The sequence below is a fragment of the Polyodon spathula genome, chromosome 23 (genome assembly GCF_017654505.1).
Source record: "Polyodon spathula isolate WHYD16114869_AA chromosome 23, ASM1765450v1, whole genome shotgun sequence".
In the NCBI taxonomy this organism is placed as follows: Eukaryota; Metazoa; Chordata; class Actinopteri; order Acipenseriformes; family Polyodontidae; genus Polyodon; species Polyodon spathula.
The window spans coordinates 13,296,182-13,315,005 of NC_054556.1; the positions used below are offsets into that span (position 1 = coordinate 13,296,182).

The 18,824-nt window shown below is 35.9% G+C and overlaps 1 protein-coding gene across 1 annotated transcript in view; it reads right to left on the reverse strand.

The window, feature by feature from the left end:
- The window catches only part of LOC121298190 (FYVE, RhoGEF and PH domain-containing protein 5-like), a 65,542-nt gene extending 46,919 nt beyond the window's left edge, over positions 1 to 18,623 (reverse strand). Inside the window, exons 1-2 of the mRNA XM_041225127.1 lie at positions 18,319 to 18,623; positions 11,649 to 14,553 (exon numbers count right to left, since the gene is read on the reverse strand). Coding sequence (XP_041081061.1) covers positions 11,649 to 14,553; positions 18,319 to 18,334 — 2,921 coding nt within the window. The 5' untranslated portion in view covers positions 18,335 to 18,623. The remainder of the gene's footprint in view (positions 1 to 11,648; positions 14,554 to 18,318) is intronic.
- Between the last annotated feature and the right edge of the window lie 201 nt (positions 18,624 to 18,824).

Below are 18,824 nucleotides of genomic sequence, written 5' to 3' on the forward strand. Positions count from 1 at the left end.
CTCTATCGGCTGTTTCTGACATCCAAACGTTTTTCGGTAAAATCAAAAACTGAAAAACCAAAGTGCACTTGTGCAGCCAAGGGAATGGGTCACAGCATTATTACACACGTGTCATTTTTCAAATTGTGACAAATAAGCTTAATACAGTGTTATTGCATCACTCATTCCAATGTATCATACAAGTAGACACAACATAGACAGAATAAAATGATGTATTAAGAGACTTTTTTATTTACTACTTTCCTTGTACCCTCATTGTTGCCATGGCTGGTTGTAAGTGACAAATCTCATGCAAATCACATCTACAACAACAGCGAATGCTTTTCAATATTGAAGTTATTTAATCTTCATGAATGAGTGAGATGTTTGGCAGCATTTTAAAAGAGTTTCTGATGAGAAAGCACTTCTAAGTTAAAATGCCATCTGTCAGCATAAAATAAAGCCAGTCCACCAAAAATCATAAGCAAAGTTCTCATTTTGTATGCTGGTTCATTATAGCCTCTTACTATAATACAAATGACTATGGATAAGGCACTTACACTTGAATTCAATCAATATGCCGATAGACTGCAGCAATAAAGTAATCAAACAAACTAAACAAATTTCAATACATGAACAGTAATTGAAGCTACCTTAATAAAAATCAACTGACTTGCTCACTGAAGCATCTAACTCAAATCTCTTTCCAGATATTTGTCCACAACATCACTTTTATCGAAAACTAATATTATTACCTCTACCCAAGGCAGCTTACAGAGACTTGGGTGTGGAGAATGACTTGCTGAGGGTCACACAGTGAGTGAGCCAAGATTTGAACCAAGGACCTCTTAGGTACAAGTCCTTTGCTTTATCCACTGGACCACACATTAGTATTTTATGCAAATGTCAGATTCAGTTTGGTTTCATCCCTATTACAAAGTTAACCCGCACCAACACTAAGCACAGCACAGTGGAGAGAGACTTAGGACAGGACAGAGGGCAGGAGACACTTCTTCACAGGGTCCTGTGCTTTCAGCAGTTCTGTATCAATTATGATCTGTATTTGTTGTGTGTACAGTAGTGAGTCAATGCTGCTTCATAATCATCTGCACTAATTGAAGAGCTGCTCTCCTCCCCCCCCTACTTCACTCCATCCTGCAACAGGATGTCACACAGAACCCCCAAACAATCACACGGTCCCATACAGTAGCTTGCCTTGGTCACTCTGTGTCATTGGGGCAGTATTCATTTAATGATGTAATTAGGTGAGGAAATTCCTTCTTTCCAGCAGTTGAATAGTATATCTTCTTATACACAAATGCAACCTACTTCAGTATATTGCCCTTAAGACCTTGCAGTGTTTACAAGAAACACATGAAGTTACCTTTGCTGTTTCCCATGTTCTCTCTATTGCAGCATTATGCTTTCAACTGCAGTGTCTCGATAATCTAGATATTTTTATTGCAGTGCATCCAGATCACGCTCCCTCCTGCAACAGTGCTGGTTTTCTGTTTCCACAATACACCAGCATTGTTGCAGGAGGGAATATGAACTGGATACACAGTGGTGATTAAAAAAAATGTACCTTTTTCCTGGCGAATGTTCCAGGGTAACAGCTGAAAAATATACTGATCCCTAATATGTGTGAATAAAAATATCAATTGGGATTATATTGGAAAATATATTCCTGCAATATGGACCGCACAGGATACAGCAAAGGTAAAGTAACATGTTGTGAACACTGCAGGAGGCTCAGTAACACTTTAAGTAACACACTGGCAAAAGTTATTTTTTTCAATTAATTTTTTTTAAAGTCATTACATTTCCAATAGAGTAGCTAGCACTTCGAAGCAATTCAGGAACAGTAAACCCAGCCTGTTCTAAAATGATAACAGTACCGGTATATGTTTTTTTTGTGTGTTTTTGTTTTATGACAATAGATTTTAGCTGCAGTGTTCAATAGCATTTGTAAAATGGTGAACAAGGTGTCTGACAGAACTCTACTAGTGAATGATGGCTGATTATATTTGTAACAACAATAAAATGACTACTGGATTCCAGTACCTCACGTCAGCTTGTGTTGTTCCAATTTTACACCGAGAGCGTCACACCCTACGACACCACAGCCCAGTTCTGAGGCCCTTGTCTCGCATTTCCTGTAAACAGCTAGGTGGAAGAACAGAGCCAGAACGCTTCCTCCCCAGAGATGACCTGGCAATGAACTAACAGCGGCTGACGTTAAGATGCCCCACACCCAGGCCCTGCTGTGCCAAAAGCTACAGCCCAGCACCGCTGATACACAAGAAGAGCTTTTACGCACAAGTATACAAGGCACCGCTTGTCTACCAACATTTTAAAAGATTTGTATCCAAGATTTAAAGATAAATATCACCTGTACCCAGTTACCGGATGGGTTTACTTGTATCTATATCAAAGTCATACCCTTATTCATGGTTAAATCAATTGGAAAAGGGCATTCTTTCAAAAGACAAAAGAAAGTGTCTATTTTCACAGCATCAATCAGAATGTGTTAGAGCCAAAGACACCACCAGCAACTGGCAAGTAGCACTCCTGCCCTCAGCCTAAAAGATTGTCATTGTGTTTCTCACTTAACTTGAAATGTTAAATCCTAGTTCGTGAGGAAATAAATAAAAAAATAAAAGGAACCGTTTTTAACATTACCAGACTACCAGATCTCTAAACACTAGTGTAATGAAACCTTAAAGTCACAAATTTGTTATGTTTCACAATTTTCAGGTCACGATAGAAAAAAATAAATGTGAAATGCAATAGTTTGTATGAAGCGTCATTATTACTGATGGAAAAAATGAAATGGCAGGGATAGCATTTACAAAAGCATCTATTTACTGTTGCAGTTTTGATCACAAGCTCAGTATAATATATTATTACACGCCAAAAAGAGTTGACCAATGAACTTTAATATGACGCCACAGCCGTGCCTATGAATCCTGCAAAGCAGGAGCTTATTGCCTCTGTGTCAACAGCTCCCACTACAAGGACTCTGAACTATCATTAACAGATTCATATTGTCCTGACAGATTTCCCTCCTAATCTGAAAAGGCAGACTTGTTTCCCACACCATAACCTGCTGTCTAGTTTTGACAAATCAAATGCAATGCTACACTTAAAGATCAACTTGGTATGGGTATGCTATATCACACTTAACTAGCGTAATCTTTTGCTTGCTTAGATATACGTTGTACATGTTGTTAGGCGCTCTTTTGAGACAAGAAATATGTTTTAATACTCCTGCATCTCTTTTTGTATCTTTAGTGTTTGACATTGTCTCAAAGAGATAGCAATGACATATATGTACTGCTGGTAAGACGAGTAAGACAGACCAGTGTCAGAGGTCATCACAGTGCAGTATATCATGTTTTATTGTGTAGGGTAATGGATATTGTTGAACATCAGTTTAAAACCAAGCTCAATAGTTTGTCTACATTAACCTTAGCAACGGCCATGACTGGTTTCAGACTTGACAAAACTGGTTTTCAGCTAATCATGCTGGTTTTATAAATGTAATGATGGTTTAATATCAATGGGGCCTTTTTTTGGCCCAGGATGACTTGAAAAACGAAATTTCTGGAAAACCAAAAAAGATTAAAGTGCTGCTTGTTTAGAGATTTTCCCTGTAGCACTGCTCTTGACTGGCAAAAGTAGTAAACAACCAACCAGAAGTATTTTGTTAGTATGAATTCTATATACAGTACGATAGTGTGCAAATAACACCTCAGTTATATCCTTTATATACCAACTGTACCTGCATGAAAACCTCAGGGTGGTAGAATTTCAATTTTCAGTCAGCGATATAGCAACAATAGGGACTTGTGTATAAATGCTACACCACTTTGTGCTTTAATTAGGCATCTTAAACAACTTCTAAAAAGTCTCATGCAATTTATCATTTGTGGCTATGTGTTCCTTTTCTCTTACTGTTGTAAAGCAATCAATGACATTAAGCAATCACTAGTTTATTTTAACAACTTTCCAAGAAGTCCAGTTACTGTGGTTTGATTTCATTGGCACAACACATCAAAACAACAGAAGCAATGGGATGTTCTAATAAATTTGCACACTACTGTATTACAATTGAGACTAAAAAGGAAAGGAATGTGTTAAATGGCTGAGACACACACTGTATTGTAAGCGTGTGTGTCATCACTGCTCCTAATTAAGTTACAAGGCCATGGTCTTACTGACTGAGCTGGTGGGAATTAATAAGCAAGGGTCTTTCATACTGCTGCCTCTGTCTGAAATACCAATTAATTATGTCCTAATGAAGCAATTAGACTAAATGGATGAGAGCTTGCACTTAAAAAAGCACTCACTGTTTTGCCAGTGTCTGCCCTTAAAAAGCTAATAAAGCGCACTCTTGCAGTCGGGTAATTGGCTGGATTAATTAAGAGAGTGACTTTAAGGGCTTAGGAGAGCAATGGTGCAACTAGCTTACAGCTTGAGAACAAAAGACAGGACTGATACTTCACATTGCGTATGATCGCACAATACACATCGCAACAACATAGTCAATGGTATTGGATTTCTGTCTTCTTATAAAAGCTGTGTGCTAAACGTCGCTGAAAACCTTATAAAGGGTTGTATATTTCTGCATTACATCTAAGCAACCATGGATATAAACAGCAAAGTAAACCACTCTGGATGCAGGCGAATTTAGAGGTGTAAACCCATGTAGGTCAGTAAATAGTGTACAGTATGTTGCTTTGTGTGACTATATAAGGAAGAATTTAAGTTGTAAGTTAGAAGAAAATATAAGAATCACTCACTTAATGCTCATTTGAAAAAAATGTTTTAACCCAAAACATGACCATGTTATAGCTACCTGTAAACATGTTGGAGCATATAAGGGAAGTGAGCCATTATTATATTTTTTGTATTATATTAGTATTAGTAAAAGATGTGACTGTTTATTAAGAGTACATTGATCAGAGCAAACATGGAAACACCTGGAATCCGCAGTGAAGACCGTCAATTTTGCACAGCCAGGACACAAGCTTGTGCTTCCCTGACTATGACTAACCGATACGCCATGCCATGCTTTCACCAGGCAAGCCAATCGAACTTCACACTGTGGGAAATGCTTTGTACATTAATATAACAGAAAGGAACATGGCAGGCGAGACGTGAAATGATCTTTATGATTTTAATTCCAGTTTTTCACAAACGAGAAGTCGAATGACAGAGCTACTTCCAATTACAAATAATGTACAGTTCCACTGGAGAAGAGGGCTGCTAAACCCAGGTGGATGGTGTAAGTGGATGGTACTGTCCCCAGATATCTAGATAATGGCTCATAGTGCAGCTGCTATAATGCAGATCCTGAGAGAGAAATGGGATTCACAGATGCAGGCTGGATGAAGAATCTATTTTTTCAGCTGTTAAAAAAACTTTCACATCAGCCCCCCTCAGTGAAAATAAACGTACGCTCTAATTTAGATACTATGATTTTTTTTTTTTGTTTTACCTAAAGGCATAACACCAACTGCAACCCAGAAAAAGAATCTCATGCATTTAAACTGGCATAAAACACTGCCCATTTATTACTGCTATTACAAGAGGTAGGCTTTCCTTTAGGCACAACAGTAAACGATCACATAAACAACATTTGCTCATTTTTAAAGCCGACATGAGCTAATCTGAGGGTTATTTCATATTCATTTTTAAGAGAAGGGTTTTGTTTAAGCAGCCTAATTGAGGTTATCAAATGCAATTTATCAGTCATTTTTGACTTGTCTAGCAGAATAATATGTTCTTTCCTCGAGGCACTTCAATCGCTGAATGATAAGTCAATAGATTATTTTTATTATCAGAAAGGCAGTAGGTAATATTGGACAAAAAACAGCTGCATATGTCTAACTACAAGTTGACTTTCTTTCTTGAAGAATGCTGCAGTGATAACTGCTTCAGTTATGAGAACGAAACCTTTAGCAATATTGAGAGAAAAAAGACCCCTGAACTGACCTCTGGGTTCTACTGGAGGAATTCTATAGAATCCCAAAGCAGTGCAGAACAACAGTGCCTTGATTAGGATCCTCATTCAAAACATGGGGACCCTTATGCATTGATAATGGCCTCTGTCACACACTATATGGTAAACACAATAATGACCTTGATTTAACACCATCTTCTATCAGAAACTCCTAGCCTGGTACAGACAGGTTGTATTTGGCTATTATCTGATAAACTCTACATTTTAAACACATCTTTTTTTAACTTTCAGGTACAGCATGAGGAACCTCTGTATGCGCTTTTTTTTTTGGTAAAAGTGAAGCAAAGTGTAATAAAGCACAGTGAAAGCATGATAAAGAATAGGTAAGCATTGTAAAGCCCAGAGTAATATGGTAAAGCATATTCAAAACATGACAAACCATGGTAAACTATGGAAAGTGCAAGGTATGTCCACGGGGAAAGCATGGGAAAACTACAGAATCACTGTGGTAACTTTTATAATAAGTACAGTATTGTAATTGGAAAGACAGACATGGCAGAAATGACACATACAAGCTTGGTAGCAATTAGAATGTGCCTGGCTGCAGCCAATCATGATAGTGATGGTAGTCATGGTACTGTGCATCACTCGCTAAGATACATTTAAGGTCAGTTAAGACTAATTGTGAATGACAAACTAATGTGTGTTGCAGATGTACTCTAATGCTACTAGCATTACTATGCAATACATGATAAAAATGGCAAAAAAAAATGCTATTTATATGAAAATAGCAAGTAATTATATATATATACACACACACACACACACACACACACACACACACACACAAGCTACTTGTTTAATTTAGTGATCATTCAATAACATTAAGGGTTATTTTCCACCTGATTTACACAAAAGAATCCTTTCTAATGGATTATCAGGCCGTGATGAGGTTCATTAATTGCTTCAATCATGGAGAAATGGTATTGTCCAAACTTACATTTGATAAAGTTAATTTATCACTGACTGGAATTATGCTAATTGATAGGGCTATAAATCAAGCATCTTTATAAGGATCTGAACAGGAAAATGTAATCCAGGGCCCAGTGACCTACACACGTGTATATGTAAAGGGGGGATGTTCCCCTGACAGCTGAAGACTGAACACACACCACAGAACCTCTGACTTTGAAAGGATGCTATTAATAGCAGCAGCTATAGTCAATAGACTGGATAACCCTTGTGACAAAGACTTGCATTACCTCTAAGCCATGTCCTTTGATAAAAAAAAAAAAATACTGAAGCAGCAATATCCACGCATCGATCAATGTGTCACCTTCAAGCAAGGCATTTCCAAGAAACCCTTACACACCCATAGCTCTAACACACTCAACAGCGGTGCATTTAGACAGATTCAAAGAAACAGTAAAGACAGATGTTAAGACTGAAGAGGGAGACTGCTCTCCATTTCCTTTAGAATCTCAGTATTCCACATGATCATAAGAGACAGAGTGAGAGTGATGCAAGTATAGCATGCAGTAATGCAAGTGAGCTCTTCCACTGCAATTAATGAAGAATTGCACTCACTCCACTTTCTCAGTGTTGCCATGGTTACATGAAAGCCACCAAAAGGCTACTTGAAAGTACTTAATAGTTCAGCACTACCATTTATTTGTATGGATGCCACAAGTTATTGTCTTACTTAAGTGTGTTTTAAGTCTCTCACAGAAGTGAAAGTCAAGCGAAATCCCGCTTTCTAAATGCACGTACAATGGGCATGGATTATAAAAGATAAAAGCCTAAAAAATGAAGAGAGATTTGGCATCAGGCAGATTTATTGTATTATTTTTTTTTTGCCTATTCTCCCCCCCCCCCCCCCCTTTCACACATGCTGCCAGCAAAGAAAAAGAAATGCAGCAATGTTATAATGAGTTCCAAGCCAAAATATTGATTCAAGTTGTGTGATAATGGTATCCAACACCAATCCTGGTTAATCGTGTCTGCCTCACTTAAAGCAATTGTAGCTAACAAAAGTGTATCTAGTATAAGCATGTATCTAGTATAAGCAAAACTTTACAATTCCTGTGCAAATGTTCCATGGTAAACTTTTACAAGGGAAACCTCCCTTCAGTTGGTTCTTCTGTTTACATTACTTAAGATTAAGGAGTTACAGCATTTCTGCCTGTTATTTGCTTTATAAAGATTGTAGTCTATTTTTGCATTCTGCTTGAGTTTATTTACGTCAATGCAAATAGTTAAAATGCCAGTGAGTTTGAATTACAACACGTGTAGCGATTTGGTACCAGGATATCAAGTTATTAGGTACCAGCAACTTTTCATTTACATAACATTGTCTATGAAATATCTGCATATACCAAGTGAAGTACAAAACAACAGACCAAAAGATCTTCAAAAGAAGAACATTTTAATTAGCACTCTTTTAAAGAGGGGCTTAAACAATAAACATACCAAGCCCCAAATTCACCACTGAAAATTGACCACGATATAATAAGAAAAACAACATTATGCTAATTTAAAGACTATGGAGCTGTGGCCAAAACTTTTGCATCACCTATATGAACACAATTTTGATTTTTATTTAACATTGTATAATAAAGAAACTACAAAATGATATAGCAAGTCTACTGGAAGCTGTAATAGTAGAACATTATTAGATTTTGAAATTTATATGGAAAACTACAAAGCAGTATGTAATTCAATATGTTAACGTAACATTATTCAACAAGTTTCATTTGACTTTATGGAGCAAAGTTAGTTAATTATATACGATGATGCAAAACTTTTAGCCATAGCTGTAGATTCAGAGTAATTTTTTGACCAGTGTTCCTTTCATGAAAGTTGGAGAACACATTCTGAATACAACTGTAGAAAATATTTAAAAACCATCCTGACTGCTTTGGTATTTGTATTCCCATACCCTGGATTGAGAATTGCTTAAATAAAGGTGACTATCCCACCACTGAATTCTCTTTGGGGTAAATCTCCCTGGGCCAGTTTCACAAAAGTGCAATGAAAAAAATAAGTTGAAAGAATAAAAACAAACATGCATCCTTATCATTGACTAATGTAGCTCTGACATTGTTATGTTTTATATACTTTATATATATATATATATATATTTATACGTAGATATATATACTGTCGAGACTATATCAACAAATAAGCGTGCGATATATAAGATGGTATTAGAGTGTGCTGTGTTAGACATCAGAATCTTCAACGTTAATCTGCTAGAAGTTCTCTGTGAAACTAATCCCATCTTTGTTTGTTGCATTACTGCATGCGGCAATAGGAAATTGAGTTTCATGAGGGAACACCATAGTTCATTAAAAGAGGACAGACAATATCAAAACAATTCTTACTGTGTTTAAAAATGCATTTGCTACATTAATAATACAGGAATAAAGAGTGTTGTATTTGTACACAGTGCTCTCCAGCTCTTGATAAAACAAGTAAAGGTCTGTAAACAAATATCCTAATAGCAGCAAGTGAAGGCTACGTGATAAAATTTTGAGAAACAGCAGCATATAAAAACAAAGCCACAAAAGAAAACAGAAAACTTCCTCTGGCCGCAGATAGTCATGTTTTTGGGAATTTCACAATTTCAATGGTCTCTCTCTAGAGGAAGTGCTTGCAACTTTATGTTTACTGCAACATTAAAACAATAGTGTTGGGACATGAATGAGGTCAAAATAAAACCTTCTTTCAGTTGAAATGAAAAATAAACAACCTGACTGTAGTTAAATATCTGATACGTGATGCTATGTGTTTATTGATGCATATAGTTCAATGAAATTGATCTGTTTTCAGTTCGATTCCTGTAGTCTGTTTATAACACTAAAGATCCATTGTGGTGTGTCAAAAAGTTTTTACAGTATTTGCACTTTAACAACACAAATACTAATAAACCTTCATGTTGTTTATTAATAATGGAACCAGCTGTCTTTAAAGGAAATATTTCAGATTTGTATACGTTGTATGGGTTAGTGTTTCCAAAGATCCATTGCGATACACCATTAGATTAAAAGGGTTCTGTGCGTTCTTTGTAGAGCCAATATGGTTTTTGGACTTGTTTAAATGGGTTGTTTAGGCTCAGTAAATGACTATTTTTGTATATACAGTAGCGAACACCATGCTTCCCAAGGAAGAATACTGGTTTATATATATATATATATGTTCATGCTTTACATGTTGGCTGTAGCGTGACGTGGAGGAAGGGGTTATGTACATGCTTGAGGGTGAAATGAGTCCCACAGGTTAGAGGGTAGCAATTAGTTTCATAATGCTAAAGAACACTTTGAACAGTTTAAAACTGGGGCACATGGGCTGTTGGTTTGATAAGGAATGTCATTAGAAATGTAATATAAAAGGTTTTGAGGCACAGACAAGGGTACATCTCACAGGTTAGACATCGAGTGATTAGATAATGTAATCTAGCAGAAAACAAATATCAAGACTTTTGGCACTTGAAACTTAGAATATCCTATTAGATCTTTAGAATATCCTATTAGATCCTTAGAATATCCTATTAGATCTTTAGAATATCCTATTAGATCCTTAGAATATCCCATTAGATCTTTAGAATACCCTATTAGATTCTCAGAATATCCTATTAGATCTTTAGAATATCCTATTAGATCTTTAGAATATCCTATTAGATCCTTAGAATATCCTATTTGATTAGGAACATCTAACTAAATTACTGTATTTGTCACTAATCACAGATGTTTAAATACTGGAGTGATTTTACTTCTTCATATTTATTTATTTTTTGCACATACCTAAAGGACAATCTTATTAAAGATACGTAATTATATCGAATAAGAGGTATTGCAATAAGTGTAAGCAGTTTACAAATGATTTAGTAATCTTCTGTTCATGATACATTCTACATTCATCCATTCATTGCAACAACGTTAGCCCAAATTCAAACACATACACATAAAAAGCTGTAAAGATAGAGTAAAATTATTAACTATAAAAATCATACTGTGATATTTTGGTGTCAATACAAAAACAGGTATGAAATATATATACATACACACACACACACACACACACACACACACACACACACACACACACACACACATTATTTGATCTCAATAGCTTATAGAACAGTATAGAATACCTATCAGTTATATAAATAAATCATGACTTGCTGCAAAAATTGAAAGAAAAGAAAAAGAAGTACATGAAATATGTATGGAAAAACAAATGCAGGATTGTTTATAGTGCCTTAATATGGTTAGCAGAGGTAATCTGGGACACAATGTCTGAATTAATATGTTAAATGATCATTTAAGGGAGAAGGCTTAGTAATAATTCTTAATATGTGCTAGTGATTCGAAGATAGTTATGAGTGTTATTATCTCCAAACAAGATTCTGGTGTCAAAAGTAAAACATCCATTTATTGATAAAAGCACATCTGACAAGCAGATCCATTGCATCTTTCATTACAGAATATTTGTGTTTCTTAATGTGTTCTTATTGATGATTTCCCTTTACAGAAAGTTACCCATGTTTTGTTCTTTATGCTGAAAGCATTTCTTTGGTGAGGCAGCCCATCACAACTGGTAAATAAAGTCAATTGTACATTTAAAAAAAAACGTAGAAAGTTTTCAATCTCCTGAATTGGAAAAAAAAACCTAACAGGTCTTACATAATAATTTACAGTACCTTTCTGTTTCCTGGTCGGGCGTTTGAGGATTGCTTTCAAAAGCGTTAAAGCTGCTCATGTCTACATAGCCATCATTCTCATTGGCAGAAGACAGGGCTCTACATGGATCCTCAAAGAACTCTGTAAAGGTGCCTGTTCTGGACGGTCTCCTGAGTGGAATCTGAATATTTTCGTAGTCAGAGTTCATGGCTGGAATGTTCTCATAATCTGAAGTATCAGCATTCGGGAAAGAAATAGATCTTGGCTTTGTCAAAGGAAGGGCCATAAAAGGAGGTCTCGACCGATCCTCAAAGGACTCCACTCTAGACACACTCCTACTGAATGTTTTGTGGGTCCCTTTTCTCTTGCCATCCTTGTAAAACAGAAAAGTAGATGGTGAGTCTGATGCCCGTGCTTTTCCTGACCGGGACTTCATTTGTGGTGAGCTGCTAAGACTTCTCCTGTCCAATTCCAGCAGTCTTAAAGGTCCTTGATGACTGGACTCAGAAGAAGACCTAGACGAAGAAACATTAACATCTACATGGACTTTATTTTCTGTCTTCTTCTTGAACCGAAGTGTTAAGAAACGCTTGAACGACAACTTTTTCTTTTTTGGTTTGTCTGAAGACTCATTCTCCATTAGGAGTGATGGTGAGCTTTTAGTGACCGGCTTCTTGGTTATGCAAGCTAGTTCAAAAGGAGGTGGAATATCAACTACTGAGGATGGAGTTGACATCCCGCTGGAGGAAAGGTAGCTTCTCTGGGAGAAACTGCCAGAGGACCCGATAACACAAGGCAGGAAAAGGTTATCATCGTTCCTCTTAATTCCACAGTTCTCCACTCCATCATTTTCTCTATAAACAGACATTGGCATATCACGACCTTCAACCGAGTATGACCTAGGGTATAAAATAAAACGCCTCGACTTAGATAGCATTGTTCTGTTTATGTCAAGCTGTTCACTTTCACCAAGATGTTGATTGCTTTTGTCCAATGCCACTGTGCAGTATTCATTGGTGTTTTGTAAATCAGATTCCTCTGGAACCGTCTCAGGCACATAACCAGGCACTTTGCCAGAATAAGACCTTGTTCTTGTTACAATAGTTTTTCTATCGACAGCAACAAAGTTTAGATTTTCACCATCTGTGTCTAGTCCAGCCTCTTCATACACATGCTCCTCACTGATGGTATCCTCTGATTTTTCCTGTTCTATGTCTTCCATATAGGGCACTATAAGACCTTCATTATCATCACTAAAAAGTTCTGAGTCATCTAGCAGTGCTGGTCTGTTAAAAAGATAATCTACTGATAAGTCTTCTGGCAATGTAATGGTGCATAATTCTGCTTGAAGGCCATAATGGTCCTGATTGCAGATTGTGTAATCATTAACATCAGTGCACACAGTTTCTGTCTCTTCTGGTTCCACAACCAATTCTTCAAGTTTGCTTAGAGCCTCATCTTCAAAAGTATTTATATTGTTAATATTTTCCACTGTACTAGTGTCCACAGATTTAGCACTTTCATCAGATAAATCATCTGCTCCCGCTAAGCTATATACATTTTCCTCTGTGTCACTGGGAAATATCTCATCATCCTTTTTTTCATACACTAATTCTTGGTCAAGACCTTCACATTCATGAGAAGGCTTTTCTATATCAATATATGCATGAGTCTCCTCTGGAGCTGAGTCATCTTCTACAATGTCATCTTCTAAGGTAGGTACGTTTTGCTCCTCTTCAAAAGACTCAATATTTTCAGATTTTTCCAAGTTCATAATATCATTAGTTTCATTTTCTGTGAATTCCTCCAACATATTGGTTTCATTGTCCATATTTATGGTGGCCACATCATCTCCCACAGAAAGTGAAAGATCAGGTTCTACAGTAACAGTCTCATCCAATAAATTTGCATCAAGAATCAGAGAACAAGGAACTATTTGTTTTGCAAGCTGCAACTGCTGAGCATTTGAAGAAAAAACAAGGTAATCCTGAGTTTCTTGTTCCTCAGGTACCATATTTTCACACAGTTCAACAACTTGATCCTCACACTCCTGGTTTAATGAAAGGTCCTCAAGATTTTCCTGATCCCCTTTCTCAGGATCAGTTTGTTCATTTAAATCATCAGATCCTTCAATAAGTGATGGAGATTGATTAGGGTTGTTCTCTTCACTAATTCCACATGATGTGTCATCATCTAAGATCTGGTCTTTTTGGTTTTCGTCATCATTGGTAATCACATCCTCTGCAACCTCTCCCAGATCTTGAGCTGATTCCCCACCTGTATCATTATCCTGTGCACCAGCTCCTGAGTCCACAGCTTCAGCTCCCTCTCTGTGCTCACTGTCTGATGTTCTGTCATCATTCAAGGCTTCAACACTTTCTACAAGTTCAGTACAAGCCTCTACTGTATTACTTGATTCTGTATCACCAGTTTCATAAGTTTCTAATGATACATTGTCTTCAGTCTGATCAGGTTCAAGAGCCTCTTCCAATTCTACCTCTCCATTTCTATCAATGCTATCAGTAGAGTTGAGCACCTCAGCATCACAAGAGAGCTCAAACAACTGTCTCTCTTCATTATCACTGTCATCCCTTTCATTGGTAAGAGTCTCATTGTCAGGAAGCATAATGTACCCATCGTCCATGATTTGGAAGCCCTCAGACTCAGAACGGGTGCTGCATGTATTTTCCTCATTAAACTCTTCTTCAGAAAACAGTAACTTTCCATTTGTGCACCTGTTCAGGTTATTGTTTGTATACAAGCAACATTTATCTTCAGAATCCTGAATCAGCTTTGGTTTGGGAGCAATCGGAGGCTTTGGACCCCGGGAAGCAGACAAAGGTCTTGACATCAGGGATGAAGGCAGCTTAGATGTTAGCTGATCAAGAATCTTTGGTTTCGGAGCTAGAGGTGGCTTCTTATCATCTGAAAAAGAAGTAGAAAATAATCATATCCAGAGTATTATAAAAAAAAAAAACAACAACAATATGACAGAAATAGTTATATCTTCTACATAAATGTATACAGGTCTTGGGAAGATAACGTCGCTGAAAACTACAGAACACTATTGCTGTAAAACGAAACAGTAAACTACATTGTGTACACACATTTTATGATGTGTTTTTATTATAACACAGTGATGGCTGGTTCTACTAATTTTGGACTAGCTAATGTTACCCTAGGTAAAGTGGTCTAAGATTAATGCTAATTCATGTCTGTGAAACAAGCTGGAACACTATGGTGTTAATGCCTAGTTATCGAGGAGCTGCACCAGTCCTGGAAAAGTGATTGTTTAGCACTGCTTTTTATAATACTGTTTTTAATGTAGAAATACTGTAAACATATATATGAAATATATTTGACTAGGAAAAAAAGATTGACTTATTGAGTATGTAGGTCTCAAATTTGGTTACATTGTTTCCCACACAACTGATATGCAAATTTAGAAAATGATAATTTTGGAGAACAAACCTATTTAGAGACAGTGTTGAAATTGTTAAACTGCACTGCTTTGAGCAGTAAGGCTTGGGTTTACAGACTCCTCTGTCCTGACTTGACATTACTGTCTTGTTTTATCATCAGGACACAGGAAAGGTGTGGAGCAAAACAATTCACACAGTGTTTTGTCAGCCTATATACATGCTGGGGCAATGAAATAAAACACTCCCCAAATCAGAGTGAAATTGGGTGTACTGTATGTGGTAATAGTGTCTGCATTTCGCCTTGTAATGTGATCCCAATGTATGCTCTATATGTAGTATTCCTTTACCGCATATAGAAGGATGTAGTAGCCAATAGAATTACTTTAGAATCTGATACTTTAGTACTTTTGGAGTATTCTATCACTAGAAGTATCGAAGCCGGTACTATCAATTCTATAAATAGTATTTTAAACACGGGCAATAGTGAAACTATGACTATTAAGATATAACTGTTCTTTTCTTTTCATAGACAACATTTAAAACCTGGATTTATCATTTGTCAGGTACTCTTCCACGGAGAAATGTAAATAGTCTTGACAGTTTAATAAAACATAAATAAAATTAAAACATATTTGTTTTAAAAATGTTTAATTCTTTTAACTTATTTTTTTGATTTATCTGGTCTGATTGCTATTCTTATTGAAACATTAAATGTTGCATTGCAGAGTTCATTCTGAGTCTAAAATAGTTCAATTTTGGAAACATTAACAGCAAACCAGGTGCTAACCCTACGCTGATGTTCCCTCCAGGAAAGAAACCAAATTGACAGTGGACGCTGATAGGCTGACAAAGCTTGAAGTGAAAATGACATTTTGGAATCACAGCTGATTTGCTGACGTTGCATCATTTATTTACCGTCTAATAGAATGTGAGCTGGAATGCGATTGGCTGACTGTATTCTATCATTTTCTAATAGAGGCAAGCAGTAGTTTTAACGATTTTTACCAAAACATTTCTGGATTTTACAAAAGACCTGTATTTTCTTATTGTAACCTGAAGTTAACCCACTGAACGTGTGGAAATTCTGTTTTACACCAAGAAAATACATCACTGTACATTCAGTATATATAGCTCTAAAAAAAAATAACTGTATGTTTAACATAATAGAACTGAAATAGTGATACAGGTTAACTTCAGCAGCTTTACATGGTTTGCATTCACAATCAACAGAAGCACGAGAGCTGCTTTAAAAACATTCCCTGAATATTACCCCCATATATACCCAGAAATGCTTGGAAATGATTTTAGTTTTTAAACAAACTCTGATAAAATCCCACGAAATGTTATATAAAATAAAAACCAAAAATAAAGTGCCTTGATTGTAGTACATTGTAGTAACTTCATTGTATTACTGTTCACAACTATAACAGTTTGACTAATAGCCTTTGCCGATTTATAACCTTTCAACCTTCTGGGGGTTAACTGCACGGCCTATGGAATAATAAACTTTCAAGTATAGGTTTAAAAATGTACACTATTATATTATAAACTGCAAAACAGACCATTCCGACAGAAAATATTTTTTAAAGAATGGTCAGATACTTTTAAGCTCATTATGTTTATGGTTAATTGTGCTAGCTAAGTTTTAAAAACCAACTCCATGTAAAATGTGTAGTTTTTTTTTTTTGTTTGTTTGCTTTAATCCTGTCAAGATTTCTATTCACTGTTGGTGAATGAGTGAGACTATGGTACTGAGCTCTTATGGGAGTTTCCTGTGTTTCACACTAAGAGACCATTTTTCCCACAGTTAAGTCAGGTACCGACTTCAGCCTTGCATTAACAATACACCCATATATCAACTGTTACCAGTAAACACAAAATACACGACTTAAACATTGTGCATTAATTATTGTATATATTGTACATAGTTGTATGAATGTATTAGTTGTCTTAAAATGTAAAATGGCATTTCTACTGCGATATTTACCAGTTAACATTTTTTACACTTATTTAATTAATTAATTAATTAGACAAACACACTACTGTATCAATTTACAATATACTCTATGTACAGAGTGTGCTTCAAAATCGACACATGCAGGTACTCATTTATCCGATATGTTTAATGTGATTGCATACCGTTCCTATGACATCCGTATGGATGAAGACAATAAAGTTGTAAATATTAAAAAATAAAATAAATAATAAAATAATAATAATAATAATTGCCAGGATCCTCAAAACAGAACACTGCAAAAATCAGTTTCATTACAAATAATAATAATAATAATAATAATAATAATAATAATAATAATAATAATAATAATAATAATAATAATAATAATAATAATAAAAGGAGGAAAAGCAATGTCGGTAATAGGCCAATATGTTTTAAAATGTAACATAGCATTGTGTTCGGCTTAACCTGACAATAAATATAAAAGGTGTATTTTCCTAAACAGAAAGCACTATTATATTTAGAACGAATCCGATTTCACAAATGACAAACCTAATTGTAAAACTTCAATTATAATAATCCTGTACAGTATCGTCTCACCTCCACCAAAGCCAATTTCAGAATAACTTTATTGAGCGCTGATTCTCGACTTTTCTTAGCATTGCAATTCTGATATCTCCCGGGAGATATATGGATTTTGTACCCTCCAGGTCATTGGACACTGTACTAGCTCCGGACTGGCACTTGTCACCACAGAACAGAGTGCGACATTTTTTAATAATAATAAAAAAAAAAAACGACCAGTCGCTGCACCGTTGCGTTATTCTCTAGTATGCCAGTTTTTTTTTTTTTTTTTTCCCAAAACTTTTTGCAAAGTATTGTTAGGATAAAATCAACATAAATCAACTTAATCATGTAGCTTTTCTTCATTTAATGAAATATAAACTGAAATTATGAATCATACATGATGTACTGGCTGATTTGGAATTTAAATCATATCCGTTACTGTATAATATGCAATTGACATTGTATTACAGGTCTTGCAAAACTTAAACAACCTGCTATAAAAGTTATACTGTACGACACTAAGCAGTCTAACTTTGTGTAGTAAACATTTACCTGCTTAATTAGTTTTAAAGACGTAAAAGTAAACAAATAATAATAATTACACAGTTCAAACGCAGGTGCATTTACGGATGTCTTAATTTAAACACGTAATGTAAATAAAAGTGATGAATGCATATCTTTTACCACTTCAGTGTCAAAATTAATACAAACAATATAAGAAAATATTACAAAACAGAGACGTACCTGCTGTTGTATTCATTTTGGGAGACGCACCCAAATAGTCAATGAGAATGTGTTCAGATCATCACAGTCCTTTAAAAGTGATGCTACACACTAGATATACATTAAAACACATTATTAGAAATCCCCAGCAACAAGGAAAGACACAAAAGCTGCGTATCGCTCATCTTTCCCAGTTCTTTTATTATTATTATTATTTTTTCTTTCAAAATTGTTTTGTAAACGTTATTCAGTTCGCGTCCCCTTTTGTCGAGATGCTGCTTAATGTGTTCTGAAGTCTAGCTGGATGAAGCGCGCATTCCCCTCCTTTCCTGCAGAGGAAGCCCTTTTGCACAATCAGGGATTGTGCAGTGCAAACCTCAGTTTCAGGCAAAAACAAACCCAGGATTTAAAGAGACAGTCTCACGTCTACTTTCTCAGATTACAGGGCGCGCAGGGTGGTTGCATACCGCGGAGACGGTCCGCGTGTGAGGAGAGGTCGGGGTACACAGATGTGAGATAAATAGTTG